Raw genomic sequence first — 22955 nt, 5'->3', positions numbered from 1 at the left:
TGGGTGGAGAGTCTTAGGGCATCACAGTGAAGACGGGAAGTGGTGCACAGAGTGTGTGGCCCTCGGGTATTTCTGAATGGCAGCGGCTGCAGTTGACTGACAGAAATGGAACCCAGGGAGAGTCTGTGGGGCAGACAGAGCTTGACTGCCGGCCCAGGGCCTGGGTAGGTCAGTGAGCGGCCTGGCTCCTTTCCTCCATGTCCTCCTTCCTTATGTTGGCAGTGTCCTGGGTCCCCAGTGCTGGTCCGTGGGTCTGGTTAGGCCTTCTGCTCCTCATGACTGGATTTCTAGAGATTCCTCTCCATGTGTAATTTGCCTCCATGTCTGTTTCTACTAGAAAAATGAAATGCTCACCAGGGTGGGGCTCTCTCCATCCTTGTCTTTTCTTTTCCATAATACTCTCCTCTGCTCTAAATGAGACATTAATTAAGAAAAACAGTTCGCTTTCATCCCCGAGACAGTCGCAGTATGTACGCTTAGCGGCCTGAAATTCTCCGCATTGATGAGACTGGCCTCGAACCCACAGAGATCCACTTGTCTCTGCGTCCTGAGTGCTGGGATTATAGGTGTCACCACGGCCAGCTTAATCTACAGGTGTTGATAATGTTTCTTTATCACCACGGTGCTTGCTAAGTTTTATTAATCCAAAGCAGGGTAACTTCAGGATTTGTTTTCAGGGAGTTAAGGGCCTGAGGGTGTTGGTTACAGAGTGTTGCTTCCAGCCTTCTGAGGGGTAGCACCATTTGTGATGCATGAAGTGAGCTCTGATTAAATGTCCACAGGTGAATTTTAAAATGTTTGTCTATGTTGGAAATAAGTATAAATAATAAAACAGGAAAGGTAATAGCTCTTGTAATATTATTTTTAATCTAAACAGGGAGTTTTGAAAAACAAATGGTCAATCCTCTACCTCTTGCTGAACCTTAGTGAGGATCCTCGCAAGCAAACCGGCAAGGTGAGTGAGCGGGCCTCAGCCGTGTCTCGTGGGACAGTTTACCATGTTTTCATAGGGAGGAAAATAATAGGAGAAGAGCAAACGCCTGCGAAGCCTGGGAGTCGAGTCATTTCTTCATTCCCAAGGGCAGTTTCTGGAAGATGTGTCTGGAAGTTGTGTTATTCTGATGGAACAATGCATTGAGCAGCCCAGGTGGTTAGAGTTGACACCGTGAAATCAGGGCCATCTGAGCTGGGAAGCCATGGGTGGTTCTCCCACTTCCAGGAGTTGGAGCGCATGTCACTGTCGTCATACCAGTGGCTTCCTGCTGCAAATCCCTGTGCTCTTTCCACTGCAGGGTCCAGTACAACAGAAAGTTCTGCAGGGGTTTGGCTGGCAGGAAGCTGAGGAGTGTGGGTGCAGCATGTGTTCCAACCTCCTCGTTAGGTAGCTGTGATAGACTTGTAAACTTGTTTGTGTTTTCTGTTGGAGTTCAGAGAACACCTAATCCTGTCAATTATGACCGTTCACAAGCATCTCCGTTGACTTGCTTGAATAAGTGTGAAATTCAAATCCAATTCCAGAAATAGCATGGCGATAGGAATGGAAAGGTCTGAGGGCAAGCTGTTCTGCAGTTTCTCACCTGTGTGTTTATAATGCACTTCATTTCAGGTAACTAGCTACTCTTCGTTATTTGCACAAGCGTTACCAAGGGATGCTCACTCGACACCTTACTACTACGCCAGGCCTCAGACCCTCCCCTTGAACTACCAGGACCGCAGCACACAGGCACAGAGCTCCGGCAGCTTGGGCAGCAGTGGCATCAGCAGCATCGGCATATGTGGTCTCAGCGGCCCCACCCCCGTGCAGCCTTTCCTCCCTGGGTAACTTGAGCTCATCTGCATGTACACGCGCACGCACGCACACACACACACACACATACACACACACACACACACACACACACACACACACACACACACACACACGACATGATAGAACCAGTAGCATCTGGGGGTTTATGTTTGTCTTGCCCATGTTTCTAGGGCATTTTGTGTGTGTGTGTGTGTGTGTGTGTGTGTGTGTGTGTGTGTGTGTGTGTGTGTCTTGGTGTTGCAGATCTGTCCCCAGGTTTTTAGGTAGGCCCTTTTAAGAAGTGCAGGGTGAATTGTCCTCAGGCCGTGATTTTCAGACTCACAGTTGATGCTGTGAGCAAAGAGGGTGGAAACCAGGATGTGCAGCTAGGACAAGGCAGTGTCTGGAGTCTTAACTTTCTATCCGGTCTGGTTATGTGGCTGAGACAGCAGGTGGCCATGTGGTTAACGGACCTTCAGATTCTTTTCTGTCAAGTACACGTTTTTTGTCGGTGGCTTAGCTTCTGGCCATTGTCGTTCCTGGCGACCACAGCATAACAAGATGGAGCTGGATAAGTTTCCAGAGGAGCAGTGATCAGAGAATGGGTATCAAAAGCTGGTGTTTTCCATGTGAGCCTGGTGGAGCCCCAAGTCACTCTGAGTTACAACATTGCACAGAAGGTCTTGACTGTGGATTACGTGCACCACACACAGGCTGCTCTGTGATGATCCCATAACAGTTTCCAACAGCACTTACTGCTGACCCAAAGCCCATATTTGGCTGAAAGGTTCTCGTCTGTGACCTTGGAATTTAGAGTGCTTATTGTTGTCAGGAAATTTTGAGCCGACATTTTATTTTACATTTACAGTTCTTTTCAGACATGTAGTATAGCTGAGCCTGTGCCCACTGAGGGTAGTGCAAGAATGGCGGTGCTCCTCACGCTGAGGGTGCAGGATGGGAGTGGTGGTGCTCCTCATGGTGAGGGTGGTGCTCCTCACGCTGAGGGTGCAGGACAAGAATGGCAGTGCTCCTCATACTGAGGGTGCAGGATGGGAGTGGTGGTGCTCCTCATGCTGAGGGTGGTGCTCCTCATGCTGAGGGTGGTGCTCCTCATGCTGAGGGTGGTGCTCCTCATGCTGAGGGTGGTGCTCCTCAAGCTGAGGGTGCAGGATGGGAACGGCGTCCCCAGAGCACCCGTAGGGCAGCAGGTGCAGTTGAGAGCCTGTGGCTATTTGAGGGTTCCAAGAAGCAGTGGTTTTGTTACAGTTGCCACTGGAAATCAGCATCAGGTTAGAATTTCACAGAGCGACCGTGATGTATTTTCCAGGTTACTTTGCCTTACATTTATGTATTTGTGTATTTTTCAGGTGAATTAACAGCAGGGTCTTTTCATAGTATGCATACGAGAGTAGGAGTGGGGGGTGGTGACCTCGGATGAGACGGGGCCCAGCTGCTGAAACCTATCAACTCAGGAAATGGTGAAGGAATGAGAGGCTAGGAGCTTGACGTTACAGCTGCTTTAGAATTTCCAACTGCTCCCGTGTGGGTGTGCTGTGTGTTTGTCGAGAACTCAAGTAAAGAAGAGAAGTATGGACAGCAGATGAGATGTCCACCTGGGAGTAGGTCTGAATGCTGGGTCTGTGTCCCCGGACAGAGCGAGGGACCTGGAGCTGAGCATGCTGGGACTCCGGGTTAGGAGACTCCCGGGGTCCAACTCACACACTGATGTGGTTAATGTGGTAACACAAGGACACTTGCTGGCACATTCATCTCTAGTGGACAGTCTGGACGTGTGAAGCCGAAGTGTTTCTTTCTCTCTCTCTCTAGGCAGCCTCATCAAGCTGCACTAGTTGGTGATGGCCTTCGGCAGCAGCTGGGGCCGCGGCTCGCATGGACCCTGCCTGCAAATCAGCCCTCTTCCCAGACCCCTACCTCCAAGGGCCTCCCAAGTGCCCTCTCTCGCAACACGGCAAGGTCGAGGAGAGAAGGGGACCCGAGCGGTAAGATGTGTTCTGACGTTCAGAAGCCATTTCACTCTCCACCAGAGCCAGGACCTCTGCTGCAGGGTCCCTCAGTTTCCATGGACTGACACCAGGGTCCCTTCTGGGCAGATGCCCTGTGAGGTCACTTCACGTGGCCTGCTTTCAGTCCTGCTACCCCCACTCCTCGGCTGTCTGTCTGTCTGTCTGTCCGTCCCCTGTGTTGTACTCTCCCTTCTTGTCCCAGTCCCCTCCCCTCCTGCATTCTGCTGTCCTCCTGGGAAGCCACTCAGAGCTTCAGGAAGATTCCTCTCATGTCCAAATCCAACTCTGCAGGACAGTGTCTGCCCTGGTCATGGGGTTAGTGCTTAGTGTGGTTCCCGGACTGCGAGGGGGTGAGAGGAGGAAGACCTCCGTAAGGTTTAATCCTGTTAGACTGTCGAGGGGGACGTGCTTTTCTCACGTAGACCATGTAGAGCGGTAGTGGGCAGGTGGGTTACGAGTACTGAAGAATGGGCTTCGCTGTGGTTCACGGCCTGAGGCTGAGCCGAGGCTGGGGCTGCCGCCTCCTGTCCTTAAGGGCAGCCGAGGGGCCAGTGTCCTTGTAACCTTGGCCATACAGTTGTCCCCATGGGGAACTCACACATGTCATCTTCTCTACACATTATCCCCCATGTGTAAAGGTGGGTACTCGGGTGACGCAAGCCAGTGCATTGTCCTCAGCCTGCATGCCTGTGTTCCCCACATAGCCAGAGGGACTTGGAAGAAGTAGATGAGAATGAGAAGGGACAGTGGGGTAGACAGGGTCAATAGTGGTATGGCTGCTTTAACCCAGGTGCACCTGTTAAAGGCATAAATACTTATTTTCAGTGACAGTTTTGAGAATAATTCCAGTCTGAGTAGTACATGCTGCTTACAAGAGATACATTTTAAGAGGGTTACAAATAGGTTAAAAGTAAGTGGTTAGATGCTTGTAAAGTCAACCATGGAGGAGGGTAGTGCCTCTGTCAGGATAGACTTCAAGTAGCAAGATGGAGGTAGGCCTTAAGGATAATGAAAGTGTACTCCTGCGGAAGAGTCAGTGAGTCTGGTGTACATGCCAGGAGAGTTTCCCCTGCTCACGTCTAGGTGCACAGGAGAAAGAAAGAACAGGAGCCCAGGGCTCACATCCGGCTCTTAGCTGCTGCTTAGTGACTGAACCACAGGTGGAAATGGGCAAGAATGCCGTGGGAGATTTGAAGGACACCGTTACCCTGATAGGTGACTGCAGCAGTTTTACCCACAGCCAAGGATGTGCCCAAGCTGTACTCTATGTGGTGGCTCTGAATGCTGACTGCTCCTGACTGTCTCTCTGGGTTCCCTCGACATCCTGGGGTTCTGGGTGTTGCTCTTCCTCTTTGTGCTCATTTTTGGCTAACCCCCTAAGTTTATTGTGGCATTTGTTCAGAAGACCCGAGGAAGCTGATGTTTTTTCTGAGCCACAACTCCATTTCTGGTGGTGTTAGAAGGATCACTTGCAATAAGCTGTTATTACCCACCCCCCTGCTGTGTGGTTACTCCCTATGGTGGGTTTGTGCTGTGATCTGTCTGATGGCTGGTGGGGGGGGGCCGGGGGGCTGCTTGTCTTCAGAGACCTCAGCAGGACACTGCAGGAGCCCCGCCCCTCAGGAAGCCTATCCTTGCCTGTCTTATGTGTCTCTTGCTTCTTGAGCTCACTTAATTCACAGCTCAGTAGAGATGGTGTATGTGGTCTGGGAGCAAATGTATAGCACACAGCTCATCAGTCATTTTCCGTGGAGAGTGTTCCTTACTTTCTTAAAAATCACTTTGCAGGCTCATTGGAAGTTACTGAAGCAGCCCTTGTGAGGGATATTCTTTACGTGTTCCAGGGCATCGACGGCAAAAATATCAAAATGAACAGCGCTGAGAACTGCTACAAAGTGGAAGGCAAGGTATGCCGACAGAGTCCTGCCTGCGGTGCTCAGACGGGATGACTCACAGAGTCCCGAGGGTGCTCAGACGGGAGGACTCACGGAGTCCCGAGCGGTGCTCAGACAGGAGGACTCACGGAGTCCCGAGCGGTGCTCAGACAGGAGGACTCACGGAGTCCCGAGCGGTGCTCAGACAGGAGGACTCAGTGGAGTCCGTCATCAGGCTTCTTACTGCAGGCATCCCGGCTTGGTGGTCCCCATGAGTCACTGATGGGGCTGTTGCAGGGTAGAGGACCTAGGAAACAGAGGTCGGTGTGGTGTCTTGTCCTGGACCCAGCATTCCTGACGCAGGCTCCCACATCCCACTCCTGTGAGTGACGACTCTGCTCTCGGCTCTTCTCAGCAGGCAGGGCTCATCACTCCCTGTGTCTCTGCGGACTGTCAAGGTCCCGGCGGGCACGCCCCAGAATGCTGTTCCACAGGGTGACACAGCAGGAGCCTGGCGTCCTCGGTCCTCGCACCGTGTCCTTCCTTCTAACTTCCTCGTGCTGGGGGGTTGAGGTGAGACGGTTAGAGCGAGTGCCTGGGGCTGATGATGAGTTGTGACCTCTGGTGTGCTTCCTTTTCAGGCAAACTTAAATAAATCTTTGAGGGACACGGCAGTCCGGCTTGCTGAGCTGGGATGGTTACACAACAAAATCAGGAAATACGCGGACCAGAGGAGCCTGGACCGCTCCTTTGGACTTGTAGGCCAGGTGTGTTCATCATTGTTAGGTTTGACGTGCTTAATCTGTTTAAGGCTTGCATGTGAAATTCACGGTCAGGGCTCTTCCTGAGGAAAGTGTCCTTGGTGACTGGTGATGCTGTCAGCCAGAGTCCACTGGGAACAGGCAGACTCGGAGCTGGTGAGGGGATGGCCGAGGGAGGTCAGAGGAATGAGCTGGGGAGAGGTCGGGACTTCGAAGATGGCCCTGTAGCCATCACTGCCGCCTGGGGGAAAGGAAGGGCCCTGGGAGTATGGCCAGATCTTCAGGCGCCCCACATTTCCGGTGCTGCGGCTGTGGGGAGCAGGGACCTGCAGCTCTCACGCTTGGATGGCCGTGGCTGGGGCACTGATGGACCTGCATGTCACTTGAAGCAGCCCCCCCCACCCCACACACACTGCTGGATCTTGAGGGGAGCAGCAGATATAAAGTGAGCGTGGGGTTCTTCCAGAGTCCCGGCCTCTTGCAGAGGTTTAGTGGTGTGTGCCTTTGGTCTCAGTTACGTTCTTAGGCAGGAATTGCTGCCAGCGATGTCTGAAGCTACCGAGAGGATCACAGGCAGCAGGGGCAGCGTGGCTGTTAGCCGGGAGCATGGCAGGGGGCAGTGTGGCTGGTGACTAGGAGTGTCACGGGCAGCGTGGCCGGTGGTCGGGAGTGTCACGGGCAGTGTGGCTGGTGACTAGGAGTGTCACGGGCAGTGTGGCTGGTGGTCGGGAGTGTCATGGGCAGCGTGGCTGGTGGTCAGGAGTGTCACGGGCAGCGTGGCTGGTGGTCGGGAGTGTGACTGTGACGTGAGACCTCAGAGATGAAGTCCGGCTTCACGTTTGACAGTACGTCACTTTGCACAGATTCTGCCCATTCTCCCTAGTCCTTTCTGCAATAGGAAGGTGAAGAGAGAGTGCATAGTTAGCTGCTGGTCCTGAGCCTGCCTGCCTCCTCTCGTACTGTCTGCTCTCCAGACACTTGCCCAGGTGGCCATCGCCCTTCTTCTGAGGGCTGACACTAAAAGCAGGCTTTGCGGGGCTGGTCTTTACTCTCTCCACCCTTCATTCTGTCTGTGACGACAGCATCTTCTTTCTGGTGGAGTGGGATCCAGTGAGTTTCCACGTGTGGCTGCTGTGAATTGTGCTGCAGCGATGGATGCCCAACAGCCCTCCCCTCAGCACGCTGGCTCTGTGTCCTTTGGACATAGGTCCTGGGTGTTGGCACCTGGAAGTTCCACTTTTAGTTATTTGAGGAGCCTCTGCATAGCTGATACAGTGTCTGTCCGTCCCCCGTCCCTGTCCCCATCCCCACTCCCCACCCCCACCTCTCCACAGCGTGCTGGCTTCCCCTTCTTCCTCATCCCCTGATAATGGTGGTTCTTCTGGAGTTAGGCTGTGTCTCAGGTTTTGATTTGCATTTCCTTGGTGATTAGTGGCCTTGAACATTTCCTCATATGCCCATTGGCTGTATTTTCTAAGAAATGTCCAATTCTGTACTTTAAAAAATCAGACTCTAGGTTTCTTCATCCTTTATATATTCTGGGTATCAATGACTTGTCAGATGTGTGTCCTGGGTAGTTACTGTGCACGTTCTCTCTGCGGCCGCAGCAGAGCCCATCTCCTACTCCAGGTGGCACAGAGCTGTGCCGAGGGAGATGCTGGCTTCCAGTACATTCTCAGCCTCCCTTCTCTTCTGGCAAGCCCAGGCAGCCCAGCCCAGGCAGCCCAGCCCAGCCAGCCACTCAGCTCCCTGGCTGTAGGTGCGCTCACGGCACCCTGCTGTATGGATGTTTGGTGTGGAACCACCTGTAATTGGAGCTGCGTAGTCTGCGGCTTTGCATTCTCCATGGCACACTGCAACTGGAGCTCTTGATCGGTTGATAAACGGTTTATTATTTTTATTTTTTAAACTTACATGGTTGTGGTTCTGTCCTTTGGAGGCTGAGTGGCGGCTTTGTAGAATGTGATGATATACCTGAACAAATTCCACATCTGTTTCTGGTAACATTAGGGAAACTTAATAGTTTGGTAAGGACTTCTATGCCCCTGTGCAAATTATTTCCTTATATAGAACCTGGCAGAGTGTGTGTATGGTGGTGGGAAATGTGGAGGGTCAGCCTTCATCGGGAGCCCAGGATTTCACTCCCAAGGTCTGTGGTTCCCTTGGTTGGGACAGTTCGTCTTGCAAGTCTGACTTTGGAAGTATTGCTGTGTGTCCACAAAACTGGTGTGCTCGTCTTCAGAGCTACAGAAGATTAAAATGTGCATTTTATGTTCATCTTTATAGCTGAAAGGGCATTTTGTGTTTCTGTCTGGTAAAATAAGTCTGTACTTTATGAGATTGTATTTTGCATAAGGTGTGTGGGAAACCATGGAGCTGCATATTAATTTAAAGAGGATAGATTTTAGCCTTGCTAGTGTGTTTATGGTGGCTTGTCTTGCAATGCAGGCTTTGGGCTGTGTGCTCTGTTTATAGCCTTGGGTTCATGCCAAGAGGACTTAGCACTGGACTGTAGGCCAGTGGGGCTCTTCTTTACTGCTTCTGAGAGTGTGCATTTAGTTCAGGGAGATGCAGCGAGAAGTGGTCAGTGCACTGAGTGGGAAAGTAAGCCGGGTCAAAACGGGCTGGGAAGTTCCTAATGCTTGGAAGAGCATTCAAGAAAGTTACTGTAGCTCTAAAACTTAGAAACGCCACCATCTTAAAGGGCCATCCTCTAAAGTGACCACATTTTTAGCTTCATGAAAACCTTTCACATCTCCATTTCTCTTCTGCAAGGTTTGTGCTTTTTGTTATTAGAATAGACGCCACAGGTCCAGGATTTCAGTTCTGCTGAGCTCCTTGGGAAGGTGTCTCCTCCCGCACAGAGTGAGCCGTTGTGTGTGCATGGTCCTGCTTTAACCCCGCTCTCTCCCTCCCACACAGAGCTTTTGTGCTGCCTTGCATCAGGAGCTCAAAGAGTACTACAGACTCCTCTCTGTTCTGCACTCTCAGGTAAGCGCCTCCCTTGGAATCCGCCAGGTTCTCAAGAGTTAGAAAATGCACACGGTAGAGGGGATTTTGTTCTTTCATACACATACAGGAGTAACCACGTCTGCAATCCAAGATTTGTTCACTGCATCCCAGAGCCAGTGAACTGCTCATTTCCGGGTCCTGGCTGCCATGTGACGTCTTCGTTGTGTGCAGCCTGAGCATGTGCAGTTTCCCAGAGGGACCTTGACCTTGTTGTTAGATTCACTTTGTGTGGGTTAGGGCTGACGGCTTGTACTCAGTTACTTCTGTTTAACCTTTCCCTGTTGTTTTTTAGCTCCAGCTAGAGGACGATCAGGGTGTGAATTTGGGACTAGAGAGTAGCCTCACACTGCGGCGCCTCCTGGTCTGGACATACGACCCCAAAATACGACTAAAGACCCTCGCTGCGCTGGTAGATCACTGCCAAGGTCTTCTGAGTTCCTCTTTTCTGTGCCTCTAGACTTGAGTGCCAAACTTGTTTGTCGGCAGGGCCCGGGGTTCTGCTCTGCTTGAGGGTACACTCAGTGAACACAGATAATAGATACAGGCTTGCAGGGAAAGTCACCTGGCACCAGTGTGGTCTGCTTGTTAGCCTGAGGCTCTCAGGGCGCCCCCGAGATGAAACTGGGGAGAGGGTGCATCTGGTGACCAGAGGCAGCTCTGTGGGCTGCCTGCCAGGGACACGCCTACCTGTGCCCTGCCTGCACGCGTTTCCTCACAGCCTTCTCTGCCTTCCCATGCTCTGCACTGTTTGCTGCCACCCTACCTCCCCCACTGAGCTGCCCAGGACCTGAACTTGAGCGCCCCGGAGTCCAGGTTCACCACATACGATCCGGGGGCAGCCTCCCTCACCCTGGTAATTCTGTGAAACAGAGCGAAGGGACAGAACAACCCACTGCCCCATTCCTCCTCACCACATCCCTCCCCAGCTGGGTCCCTGCCATCATTCCTCTTCCCTCTGGGTTTCTCACCTCTGCAGTAGGTACTGGCCACTGACCCCTGCAGCTGTCTTGCAGCAGTTTGTCCGTCCTGTTTGGTCTTTGGCAGATGTTGTTGTAAGAACTGCTCCTGAGTTCCTAGGCTTATCAGCCTCTCTGTGTAAGACTGGAGGCCGCGTAGAACCCCCAGCTTCTGATGCAGCACTGACCACTATGCTTGCTTGCGTTGCCGGGAGCCGTTCTGCCGCTTGTGCGGCCCGCAGGGTCCTCCTGGGCCCCACCTGCCGAGCCGTGCCAGGCTGCAGTACCACTGGCAGGGAGTTGGCCTTGTGTGCCACACCCCGAGTCTTGTCCCCATTGCTCCTTAGACCTTTGTTTTTCGTGGATACTATGGTGTGTGGTGCACTCCAGTGTGAACTGTGGATTTCGAGTGTCTAGACTGGGCAGCTGCTCACTTTTGGTCACTTTTATGACTGAAAAACTCCTTGGCTGACTCCTGCTTGAGTGTGCAAAGCCAGCCACTGAATCCCGATGCCTGGGCCTTGCTGCGTCACATCGCTGCTGCTGTTGCTAAATATGAGAAGTTCTCACTGACTCAGGAGAGCAGATGCACTTGTCTCTGCTGCTTGGCTGTCGTTGGTTTAGTGTCATGGGATTGGTTTGTGCCATGAATTCAAATTTATTTCTGTGTATTTTTGCCTCATTCCCTAGGACGGAAAGGGGGCGAGCTGGCCTCTGCTGTCCATGCCTACACAAAGACAGGAGACCCCTACATGAAGTCCCTGGTGCAGCACATTCTGAGCCTAGTGTCCCACCCTGTCCTCAGCTTCCTCTACCGGTGGATCTACGACGGGGAGCTGGAGGACACTTACCATGAAGTAGGTACCAAGACTCGGGGTTAGGGGACGCCGGCGTCGCCTTCTCCAGTGTGATTTACCTCAACCGTTACCATTCCTCTGACCAGGACTGTGCCTCACCTCCTTGGAAGGCCATTCACGTTTGGCATTGCGCTTTGTGATCAGTGCAGTCGTGAGGTTAGGGGAAGCTGCTCTCCCAGTTCCGGTGCTGGGAGCTCAGCCAGGTGGAAGTGCATGCTGCTGCATGCTGCTGCATGCTGCTGCATGCCGGTGCTCCCTCGCTGACTGACGGAGCACGGCCTGGTGACACAGCTCTGGGGAGCCGTCTCTTCACATGGTCATTTCATAAGCTTGGTCAGCTGTGCTGTTGGTTTGAATGCAGCAAGCGAGGGCATTTGTGCTTATGTTCCTCTTGAAACGTAGGTAGTTACGGTGTGATGCAGCATGCAGAACCATGCAGCAAACCCCAGAGGACTTCGCAGTTGTTGGGGACCAGGGTAGGGACATCACACCCAAAAGTGTTGTCAGTAGCACTAAGGAATTGAAAGACAGGAACCCGATAAAAGTTGTATCATATGTTAACACATGCTAAGAGGTTAAGAAATATTTAGATGCCACGCTAAATACAGCATTCATCACGAAAACTCCAGTGTTTGCCATGGAAGTGGGTGCAGGAGAGGCATTTTTTTTTGTGGGGAGGAGAGGTTGAATCCAGGCCACATGCATGCTAGACAAATGCTCAACCACTAAGCTACATGCCCAGACTTCTTTCTGGATTTCTGAAATGTGCGATACAGACACTGATTTACTGTGATGTGGTATGGTATACTCTTGGGGTCATCTTCTGAAGACACCTGGCTGCTGGGAACATGGGTGACTTTAAGGTCTGATTTATGGTGGGTATGTGTGTGGGGGTGTTGTGCATGTGTGTGCCTGTGTGTATGTGTGTGTGTCTGTGCGCACGTGCACGCATGTGTGTGGAAGCGCAAGTTAGTCTCATGCATTTGCTCTACAGACAACTTTCACCTTTACCTTTTTTTTTTTTTGGTTTTTCGAGACAGGGTTTCTCTGTGTAGTTTTGGTGCCTCTCCTGGATCTCGCTGCTGGCCTCGAACTCACAAAGATCTGCCTGCCTCTGCCTCCCGAGTGCTGGGATTAAAGGCGTGTGCCACCACCACCCGGCTCACCTTCACCTTTTGAGGCAGGGTCTCTCACTGACCTGGAACTTGCTGAGTAGACTAGGCTGGCCCTCCAGCATGCCCCAGGAGTCAGCCTGTCTCTGTCACTCCAGCACTCAGCTTACAAGTATGTGCTACTTCACCCAGGGTTTTTGTTTGTTTGTTTTTAATGGTGGTGTTATTTTTCTACATTTTTTCATTGAATGTTCTGATTATGGTTCCCCTTCCCTCAACTCCTCCCAGGTCTGCCCTACCTCCCCTCCCACCCAAATCCATACCCTTTCTCTCTCACTAGAAAACAAATGGGCATCTAGAAAATAATAATAAAATACGATAAAAAACATGCCAGAGAGATCCAGGACAGGATCCAAATCTACACAGAGAAACCCTGTCTCAAAAAACCAAAGGGGGGGAAAAAAAACATGCCAGAATAGAACAAAACAAATGGATAAACAGAAGAAAGAGAGGCCAAAAAAGACACAAGAAACAAAAATTCAGACACACACACACAAATCCCATCAGACACAAAAGTGGAAACCATATATATATGCAAAAGACTATAAGGTAAAGAAAACAAAGAACCTTATTTTATTTTAAATTGTCTCTGTGTGTAAGGACGGTGCCCACAGAGTCCAGAGAGGGCTTTGGCTCCCCCTGGAGCTGGAGTTATAGGAAGTTGTGAGCCATCCACTGTGGGTGGTGAGTATCAAACTTCCATCCTCTGTGATTGCCATACCCGGTCTCTGCAGCCCTCGCCAGGCTGGCTTCGTTTTTCTTCACCTGCTGACCCATCTCTCGGCCCTAGGTTTTAAAAGTTACCGAGTGAGCATCTTTGTTGAGTTCAGTAGAATTGGTTCATCTTGTCACTCAACAAACGTAACCTCAGTTCTTGTCCCATTGATAAAGATTTTATTTTTTCATGCTTTCCTTAATTTAAAATTTCTAGAGAAGTCCCATGAGTTCTGCAAACGTCCCCTGGGTCCTTCCCCAGGGTTACCTGACATCTACAGTGTCACTGCGTTGACTCATCAGTCTTCTCAGACCTCCCCACACCAGAGTCTATGGTCTGATGCTGATGCATAACCCCTGAATTCACACAGGCACCCACAAGATCAGGGTCCCCGGTTTGCCTGCCAGGTCCTTTGCCCAGTGACCCTTTGACCCTGGTGCTCATTTGCCCGGCTCCTTTTGTTGGTGAGTGACGCCTGGTGAGGGTGGGTGCAGTGTGGTCTTTGTGGGGTTGTCGTGTTGTCCTCGAAGTCCACGCTGCTGTGTCTGGAACCTGCTCCCTTGCTGCTGGGTCCTGCCTCACTAGATCTGCATAACGTTCGGCCTGTTGAGTGCATTCGGGGCCAGAGGGAGGCGAGCGGCAAGTGGCAGGATCTGCCCACGCCTGTTTCAGGTCGACTGTCGGGTGACATGTGGCCATCTGCTGTCCCTGAGTATAGATCCCTGATGTCCGTCATTGTCTGGTGAACTCTATAAACAGTTTTCGTGTAAGTTTTAAGTCACTTTCGTGAAGATTATCTCTAACTGCAAATGGTAGATTTACCATACAGAGTCAGTAGGTTAGAGAGTTACATTGTGTATTTGATTGTTGTGTAATACAAGCTTGAGGGTTTTGCCTCTTTAGTCCTTGCGTAGGCTAATTCTTCAGCAGGGCCAGAGTGAGTTATAATTTGATTGTGAAATCGAATGTCTTCAGTGACTGTATATGAGCTGTGCAGTCACTGTAGTTTATGGAATACCTGCACAGGAAATGCTTCTCCAGCCCTCAGATGCGGGTGCAGACACCGGCCAAGAGAAACTGAGCTGAAAACTGCCTGACTCCTGTGCTCAGTCTTCATGGTCAGCCTGAGTGGCCGAGGAGCCCTGGTAAAGCACAGCCGCCTGGGTGTGTCTGTGAAGGAGAGCCCAGCGAGGACGAGTTAGGATGTGAGCGGCAGCACCCCAGAGGCGGGCTGGGGGCCCAGGCTCCACAACAGGGGGACAGAGACAGCTCTGCCGCTGCCTGCCACTGTGGACGGACCTGTGAACTGTGACCGGGATGAGCCTTCCTGTCTTACCTGTGCCATTGTCTCACAGCAGACCATCTAAGATTGCTCTACAGCGGACTGGAGCAGAGAGACGAGACACACCCACTGCCGGGAAGTGAAACGAGGCTGTCCAGCTTGACAGACAGGGGACCAAGGGGGGAAGGGAAGAGACAGCTTGAGTCTGCGGCTTGGAACTGATGAGCAAAATCCTCATTATCAGTGTTCAGTCCACGAGAGACGCAATGAAGAGGTCCAAGAGCAGCCAGACATGTTATAATGAACTGCAGAGAGCCAGAGACGGAGACAGTCTTCCAGCAGCTGCCTTTCCACGAGAAGGCCAGAAGGTGGCGGGTGTGTGGACTAACATCACTGGGAGTTCTGCAGCCAGTCAGAGTCTCAAGCAGAAATGGAGAAAGAAGAGATTCCTCTTCAGTAAAACCCGAGATTCCCCAGAATGCAGACTTGCCCAAACAGATTCACGAAGAAACAGGAATGTACACAGACCTCCAGCAGGTCAGTGGGTCCGTCAGTGATGGAGAAATTCCCTGAGGAAAAGCGGTGATGAGAAGATGGCTTGGTACGGTGGAGTTTCTGTACAGATGCTCCATGGGCCTTCTCAAACTCTAGGATGTACAGTGGGAAGGAGCGTGAAGTCTGTTGTATGAGGCCACTGTAGCACCACACAAGACACACACATGGGCCCAAAGCCTCCACTAAATACCAGGATGCAGAATTCAGGAGCGTATTGAGAACGCTCTTGTAACAAGGGGATTCATCCCAGTAATACAGAGGTGTGACCATAGTCCACCAGTGTGACAGCCATGGTAATCGTGTAGGGACACAATCTACTCTGTTCATGCTAGAGAACAGTTTGGTGACAAAATGCTGAAACCTGGACCAGAAAGGAACCTTTTTGAAACAGTAACAGCTAATGAGGCTGTCGTCTGCCTTCTCCCTGGGTGAGGACCAAGACAAGGACTCCACCGTCACCACCCCTCCTCGGCCTTGTGCCGAGTGCACACTGAAGCACAGGAATGAAGAGATCCAGTCAGGGAGAAAAGAAGTGCACTTACCCTTTCCAGATGACATGATCTTAACGTCCAGAAACCCCCAGCATGCACTGTGCAGATGTGCACTGGAAAGGGGGTACACCTGCGTCTGACACTAAGGTTCTCAAACTAGCAGCCCACCAGTCGGGCAGAATTCCTTGTGTTTCTCTATACTCAGTAAACGTTGCAAACAGGAAATAAAACAGCTCCACTCACATCAAACACACTAAATACTTCAGGATAAAATTAGCGAAGGATCAGTCTGGTGCCCTTTGAAATACTGTACCTGGAGAGTTTGCCTGGTCCGTGACCTTTGTGACACAGGGAAGCTAGCTGACTGGATTGCGCCCCCTTTGAAGGTGCTGTGAGCTTCAGGACAAAGCTGGAGTCCTGGCTTCCATAGCAGGCACATTGGTGTGGGAGCTTCTGTGGTCCTGTGCTGTTGTATCTGATTCCTAGGAACTAAGTTGCATGCTAAGAAAATGTCCCCTTTGCTCCCGTTTTGGGGGTGGGGAGTGCACATTTGTCTAGCAGTTAATGAGAAATCAGGGTACAATGACATTTTATTTTTTTCCCCTAGATTCTTTCTGTGTTTGACATAATGGTAGAAATGAAAGGACCTTGAGGGGAAAATACATCAATATAATGAAGGCTTATTGCAATTATATTCTGACCTTGGTTCTTTCCTCCGCCACCATATATGTCTCACAGAGTTCATTATATTCTAGAGATGAGTACACCCTTTGTGCTCACTACTAGCTGCTCGTAGAGTGACTGCACGCTCCTGTGCCCCAGATGAAGCAATGTGTTCATGACTTCCAAAGATGACTGAATTGTCTGGGAGTTTTTTATGGTTTAAATTAAAATTTCTTATTGTTCACACTGATAGAAACCCCGCTACACTCCAGCCATCAGGATAAATTGGTGTGCTGTCTGTAAGACCTAGCTCTTGTGTTTAAGTGAATAACAGAAATACAGTTTATATGCAATTAATCTAATCTGTGGAATGGCAAGCCAGAGGGCAGTTGCAGCACAGAGATGGAAACCGGAGAGGCCCTCGAGGGGGGGTTGGGGGTGGGGGGGTTGTAACGTTTCCTTGTTTTCCTCAGGGTTAATTTCAGTACGTGTTGCATGATAACCTCATCAGAGCAGAGTGTTTATTTCCCCAAGATGCCATGGTTATATGTTTTTAATTGGGAAGGTAATATACAGTAAAAGGGTGTAAGATAGATGAGTTAGTTGAAAGCAAATGACCTTTCTCTGTGGTCACAAGAACACCAACATTCGTAAGCTTGGCCTACAAAGTCAAGTGGGAGACTCATCGTTACTGACTGTTACACAGCTGGGCAGTGGATTTCTACTGAAGAAAAACTGTTGATTGCTCTGAGAGAATGACGCTATCTAAAAAAACCAAAACAACAGAATGGTTAGCTGGTATCAATTATTAAAGTTTTTCTAATTCACAAATTATTTGTGCAATTTAAAAGTTTTGATAGTATAAACACATCTAACAGAAAAAGTTAAAGTGTTAGTAATCTGATCATGAGTAGGTAATATTTGTGTTTACTCTGTTTCAACTGGACTGTTTATCATGTCACACATAATTTTTTCTTAGAAGAAGATAAATGAGTGTCACTTTCTGACATTAAATTCTTCTTCACCAGGTTCTTAAAATGTTCTTTGAAATCCTGACTAGCTATTAGTCTGGCCTATATTTGTAAATGTAAATTTGCATTTTGTTTTTCCTGGAAAGATTAGTGCTTTTCCTCATGTCCTTGGATATGAAAGAAACTTTATTTTTAATGGTTATATGATCATTATAGATCATTGACATATTCACATGCTTTTTAACATTTTCCCAACAAAACTGGCTTTATTCATCAATTGTGTGATTGTCTAAATGGAAAACCCAAGAAAAACCACTGTTAGAACTAATAAATATAAATAAATATAATAGTTTCAAGCTATTTGTTTGTTTATTTGTTTGTTTACTTTTGAGGCAGGATCTTACTGGGTAGACCAGGCTGGCCTGGATACTTGCAGAGATCTGCCTGCCTTCCGGTTGTTAGTATTGAAGATGTGCAGCACCATCCCAGAAAGCCTCTGACATATTAATAGCATATTAGAAGGACACGATACTTCAATCAAAAAGATTTTGCCAATAAAAGATAATATTTTACTTAGAATAACTAATAATAGCAATAATACAAACTAATGAAAGTAAAATGGTAAAGTAGATGGAAGGTTATTTCTGTAATCTGGAAATGGGGAGATAGCATCAGAGTCGGGAAGCCCAAGACTGTAACAACGACAGAATAGGCAAATAAAAAGCACAGAACATACTGCCAACACTGGCAAGTGCTTCACTTTGGAAATTTGTAATGTATGTGATGTACGTATAATGTATGAAGACTCTGTTTACTAATGAAAGTTGAGATAGAAAGGTAGGCTAGAGACAGAAAGGACAGTCCACAGGAGGAAAGCACCGCACTGTGGCGGTATACTAACTTTGTTTAGCTAAGGGTGAAGAAAGAATGCAGGGTCCCCTGCTGGTGGGGCTGCTAGCTGCACAGGCTTTGGAGATGTGTGTGGTGTCATACGTACAAACTGAACATCCCTCACCCGTCAGTTCTGCTTCCAGAAAGCCAGTTGGTAGGATCAGAGCAGTGGTACTCCGCCTTGTGGCTAACGTGGAAGTGGCGTGGATAAACTGGAGCAATCACAATGGCAGCTGGGTCTTTCCCTGCTACAGAAAGCCCTCTCTAGGCTGTGGGTGTGGGAGGGGGACGATGAGAGTCACGGGGGAAAGTCTCCCCCTCTAGTGCCCCTTGGCCGGTTGACTGTAACTGGCCTTTGCACAGTTGACCGTGTGCTGTGGGCACTGCTGTGGTGGCGGTTTGTGTGCTGCGTATGTGCTCGTGTGTGTGCTGCTGACCCAGCCCGTGCTGGGCTGCTCTGAAGTGGAGGCGGGCAGAGCAGGTGAACCCAGTGAGTGCTAAGAATGCTCTGGAATTCCATGTTGACTCCATGCTCAGAACTCCATGAGCATGCAGAAGCCCTCAGGACATGGGTCCTGGAGGCTGCCAGGGAGAAGCTTCGTTCATGCTCGTGCTGAGGCTCGCTCCTAAGTCTCCAAGGAAAGTGCACTTTGTTTTTGTTGTAATTTGGTTTTAAATGTCTGGGAACATAATCAACTTAGCTTTCTGTCCAGAATGCTTTGTCAAACAAGTGTATTGTATAAGTGAGTGGACTCCTAGTGTCTGAATAACTTACTTAGAGAATAGCTATAATAATTTCTTTTGTTACTAGTCACTAATATTTTTCACAACTATTTCTAATGCTCAGTGTTCTTTTACTCTTAGTTTTTCGTGGCGTCAGATCCGACCGTTAAAACCGACCGACTGTGGCATGACAAGTACACGCTGAGGAAGTCGATGATCCCTTCCTTCATCACGATGGACCAGTCTAGAAAGGTAGGGCTGGGCCGGAGGACACTGCTGTGCTCAGAGCACTTGAACTGTATGACGCAGACTGATGTGCAGTAAAGACGCTTTCGCTGTGTTTTGCTGTGGACTGTGCTGATGTACACTTCCCCGTGTGTTTTTGAGCTCCTGAACTCACTTATAAGGATGCGATGCTCGGGTCCTGTGGTTTTAATTCAGTAGCTGATACGAAACGTGTGAATATTTGAGATGTTTGGATCCTAACTTTTGTACAAAAGTAATCATAGCTTATTTCCTTTCTAGGTCCTTTTGATAGGAAAGTCCATCAATTTCCTGCACCAAGTCTGTCACGATCAGACACCAACCACAAAAATGATAGCTGTGACCAAGTCTGCGGAGTCACCCCGTGACGGTACGGTCCTTTTGAGGGTGGTGACGGAAGGGATGGGGACAGTGACCATGGCTGGGCATGGTGATGGAGGTGTGGTGACGATAGTGTGAGGTGGTGAGTATGAGACAGTGGTAGTGACCCTGGTGGTGACAGTGATGGTGACCTGGTGGTGACAGTGATGATGGTGACCCCGGTGGTGACAGTGATGGTGACCTGGTGGTGACAGTGGTAGTGACCCTGGTAGTGACAGTGATGGTGACCTGGTGGTGACAGTGGTGGTGACCCTGGTGGTGACAGTGATGGTGACCTGGTGGTGACAGTGGTGATGGTGACCCTGGTGGTGACAGTGATGGTGACCTGGTGGTGACAGTGGTGATGACCTGGTGGTGACAGTGATGGTGACCTGGTGGTGACAGTGGTGGTGACCTGGTGGTGACAGTGGTGGTGACCTGGTGGTGGTGATCCGTATAACCTGTAGCATCTGTAGATGACTTGGATCACTAACACACCTTCACACAGAGCATATGTGTACACCTGTGACACAATGTGGCCATGTGGGTGTTCAGTTTTTAAAATGAGTGAGACAGCAGCGTTGGAGCCGAGTTAACCGCTTCCTCCTTAGTAATGCGCATGGCTTTACCCGCTTCGTGAGAAACAGACAGTGAACGAATGCAGCGGATGAGAAGGCAGGGTCAGCTCACGACGCAGACTGCGGAGGTCCGCTCTGCCCGCGCTGGGCCGCTGCTCCCTGTTGGCGGGTGGGGGCCGCTCCTCCTGCCTCCGCCTGTCCTCTCCTCGCGGCCTGCTGGCCCCAGTGCTCCCCAGACTCCCGCCATCTTGATTCCGTTAACTCTGCATGCTGTATGGAAGTGGTGTGTGAAAACTCCAGCCAAGAGGTTTGGGGAGCCCCTGATCTCCACGATGGCTAAGGACAAGGCTGACCTGTGGCAAGGGCTTCTGAGGTCAGGAGGCGGCCTCTGCATTTCCTGAGAGTGCAGCATCCCACGCAGGTGGCTTGTGTGCAGACTTGTAACCTCTCAGGTGGTCCTGGGAGAGAGGTGGGATCCAGAGCCGGCTTCGGGGAAGATGACTGTGTTTAAGAGATGGAAGAGGAGTCAGAAGACCCTTTATAGTGCTGGAGTGAAGGCCATTCCATCATGATGGAACACACAAGAGGTGTAGGTGGTCTCCTGTAGTCTCCTAGTCCTGCTAGGAGATGATGCTCACATCAGTTAGTGAGACACGTTAGTGAGACTTCCTTTAATGTCAGCCTGCATTGTGACCCTTGAGCTTACAGGCACTGCTGGGCACGTTCCTCCTGGAAATCAAGGGCCAGCACCAGCTCCTGGTATGGGGGATGCTGGCCTTTCCGTCTCAGACTGCTTTGCCTTGACTGACTGACTGGCTGGCTGGGGTCTACACTGATGGTTGGCTCTGGTTCCATGGATGCCTTTACTGTTCCTTTGTTAGGATACATGTTACACATGGATGTGTGCCTTTCCCTTTTGTTTTCTACAGCTGCAGATTTATTCACAGATTTAGAAAATGCATTTCAAGGGAAAATTGATGCTGCTTATTTTGAAACCAGCAAATATCTATTGGATGTCCTCAATAAGAAGTACAGCTTGCTGGAGCATATGCAGGCCATGCGGCGGTACCTGCTTCTGGGCCAAGGAGACTTCATAAGACACCTAATGGATTTGCTCAAGTGAGAAGCTCCATCTTTAAAGTGTGCAGTATCTCTAACATGATAAAGACCTGACATCAGGAGGAAATGAATTGAATTCTTACAAAGTCTGTGTTTAAAACAAACTACACAGATAAAATTTTCGTGGCTTCAATCCCTTACTTTCTTCTCTGGTTGCCAGCAGACCATCAGATGTGTGCCTTGCAGAGTTCAGGGGGATGCCTCATGTCCCAGAGAGCACCATGACATGTACAGTAGCTCCCTGAGTGGGTGGAGTTGGGGAATAGTCACAGTTAATTTTGGCTTTAATTTGAAGTTAATTTGATAAATGCCTATTTTAAATTGAGAAGTGTTGCCCTTCTCACTGTGTTCCCTGTGGTCTTCCTCCTGTTGTAGAGCATCCACACTTGGTGTAGCTCAGGGCTCCAGAAGGGCTGATGAGGAACGGGCCACGTGTGGACACAGCAGGGCAGTGTTTTCATTGAGACACTTGCTGGGAATCAGTGTTCCCTTTGGGATACACAGTTAAACATTCCTCTTAGGACAAAAAAATAGCAAGTTACCTTTGCACCTCGCCTGTGCTAACGAAGCTGATGCTCTGGCCCTGTGGCCTCAAAGTTAGTTTTATCTGTCTTCCCTGGAGGTCCAGTCCCCAGCTGTCCCATCTCATCCCCTGGGGAGTTAGTGTGTTGGTGCTGACCTGGAGCTCCTGAGTTAGAGCTGGCCACTGGCTGGTGTGGACGCTTGGCATTCCCACACACTGTAGAGCATTTCCACACCAGAAATGAGGGGGCAGCTTTCCTGGAGAGTAGCGTGTGTGATACGGAGCTGTTAAAGGGAAGATGTTCTCTGGGGGCTTGTGGGAGGGGTGCACAGGGTGCGGGGTGTGCAGAGTGGGCACGTGTGTGCGGGCAGCCCAGCCAGGCAGTGCAGAGAGAGGTCTGGAGAGCACTGCAGGCCCCGCTGTCCTCTGCCCTCCTGGGGTGTCACCGGACAGTGCCGCGCTCTCTTCTCAGAGGTGAGGTTTAAGTGTAAGGGAGACCATCAGTCTCTCCTGCCTTCCCCTTGTCTCTGCCCAGCACTGCATAGGCGGCCCCGAGGTGATCTCTTAATCAAGGAGTGGGCGCTTCGTGTTTGGAAACACAGCATGGTGGTGTGGCGCCGGTGGGCCTGTGGAACTATGATTTTTATATGTGTGTAGACATTGAGTCCTTGTAGGAAATTATAATAATCCTACCCATAGGCCAGTCATAATTGGGAAATTTCATCAAAATGTATATAGCATTGTAAGTACCTTTAGCCTAAGCTGAATGAAAATTAATGTTTTAAGTATTTTGAAGAAATGTGCTTTCTACAACCCTGTGTGCAGTTAATATCATGAAGCTTTTTTTGATGAAACAGTTTGTTAAAAGTATTTTAATAGATTTTAAGCACAGAGGTAGGAGAAAGAAGCACTCAGAAGACAGCAAAATATTCCAAATCATAGTGTGCGTGTTCAGAGTGGCTGGCTTTACAGTGGGTACTGTAGGCAGAAGTTTCTGTCCCGCCCACAACTCCCAAATACCCAGCAGCTGCTTCCCAAGTTACCACACAGAAGCTTATTTTAATTATAAATGCTCAGCAAGTAGCTCAGGCTTGTTACTAACTAGCTCTTACACTTAAATTAACCTAACTCTTATCTACGTTTTGCCATGTGTCTTGGTACCTCTTCTCAGTACAACATTCTCATCTTCCTCGTGTCTGACTGGTGACTGACTCCGCCCGTCCTCTTCCCAACATTCTTAGTTTGGTTGGACCACCTATACGTCCTGCCTGGCTACTGGCCAATCAGCGTTTCATTAAACCAGTTCAAGTGACAAATGTTTACAGTGTGTAAGAGGATTATTCCACACCAGGGTACCATAGGGTTTTGGAGCTGT

At 49.9% G+C, this 22955-nt stretch overlaps 1 protein-coding gene across 1 annotated transcript in view; it reads left to right on the top strand.

Annotated features, from left to right (window-relative positions):
* Tubgcp3 (tubulin gamma complex associated protein 3) overlaps nt 1-22955 on the top strand; it is a 59022-nt gene that overhangs the window by 13563 nt on the left and 22504 nt on the right. Inside the window, exons 4-14 of the mRNA XM_028881296.2 lie at nt 878-955; nt 1607-1818; nt 3617-3789; nt 5602-5720; nt 6329-6454; nt 9371-9439; nt 9753-9885; nt 11107-11273; nt 18878-18988; nt 19262-19370; nt 20868-21057. Coding sequence (XP_028737129.1) covers nt 878-955; nt 1607-1818; nt 3617-3789; nt 5602-5720; nt 6329-6454; nt 9371-9439; nt 9753-9885; nt 11107-11273; nt 18878-18988; nt 19262-19370; nt 20868-21057 — 1487 coding nt within the window. The remainder of the gene's footprint in view (nt 1-877; nt 956-1606; nt 1819-3616; nt 3790-5601; nt 5721-6328; nt 6455-9370; nt 9440-9752; nt 9886-11106; nt 11274-18877; nt 18989-19261; nt 19371-20867; nt 21058-22955) is intronic.

Source organism: Peromyscus leucopus, chromosome 17, assembly GCF_004664715.2.
Source record: "Peromyscus leucopus breed LL Stock chromosome 17, UCI_PerLeu_2.1, whole genome shotgun sequence".
NCBI classification, from domain to species: Eukaryota; Metazoa; Chordata; class Mammalia; order Rodentia; family Cricetidae; genus Peromyscus; species Peromyscus leucopus.
The sequence above is the reverse complement of the archived record's forward strand: the minus strand, read 5'-3'. Positions and strand labels throughout refer to the sequence as shown.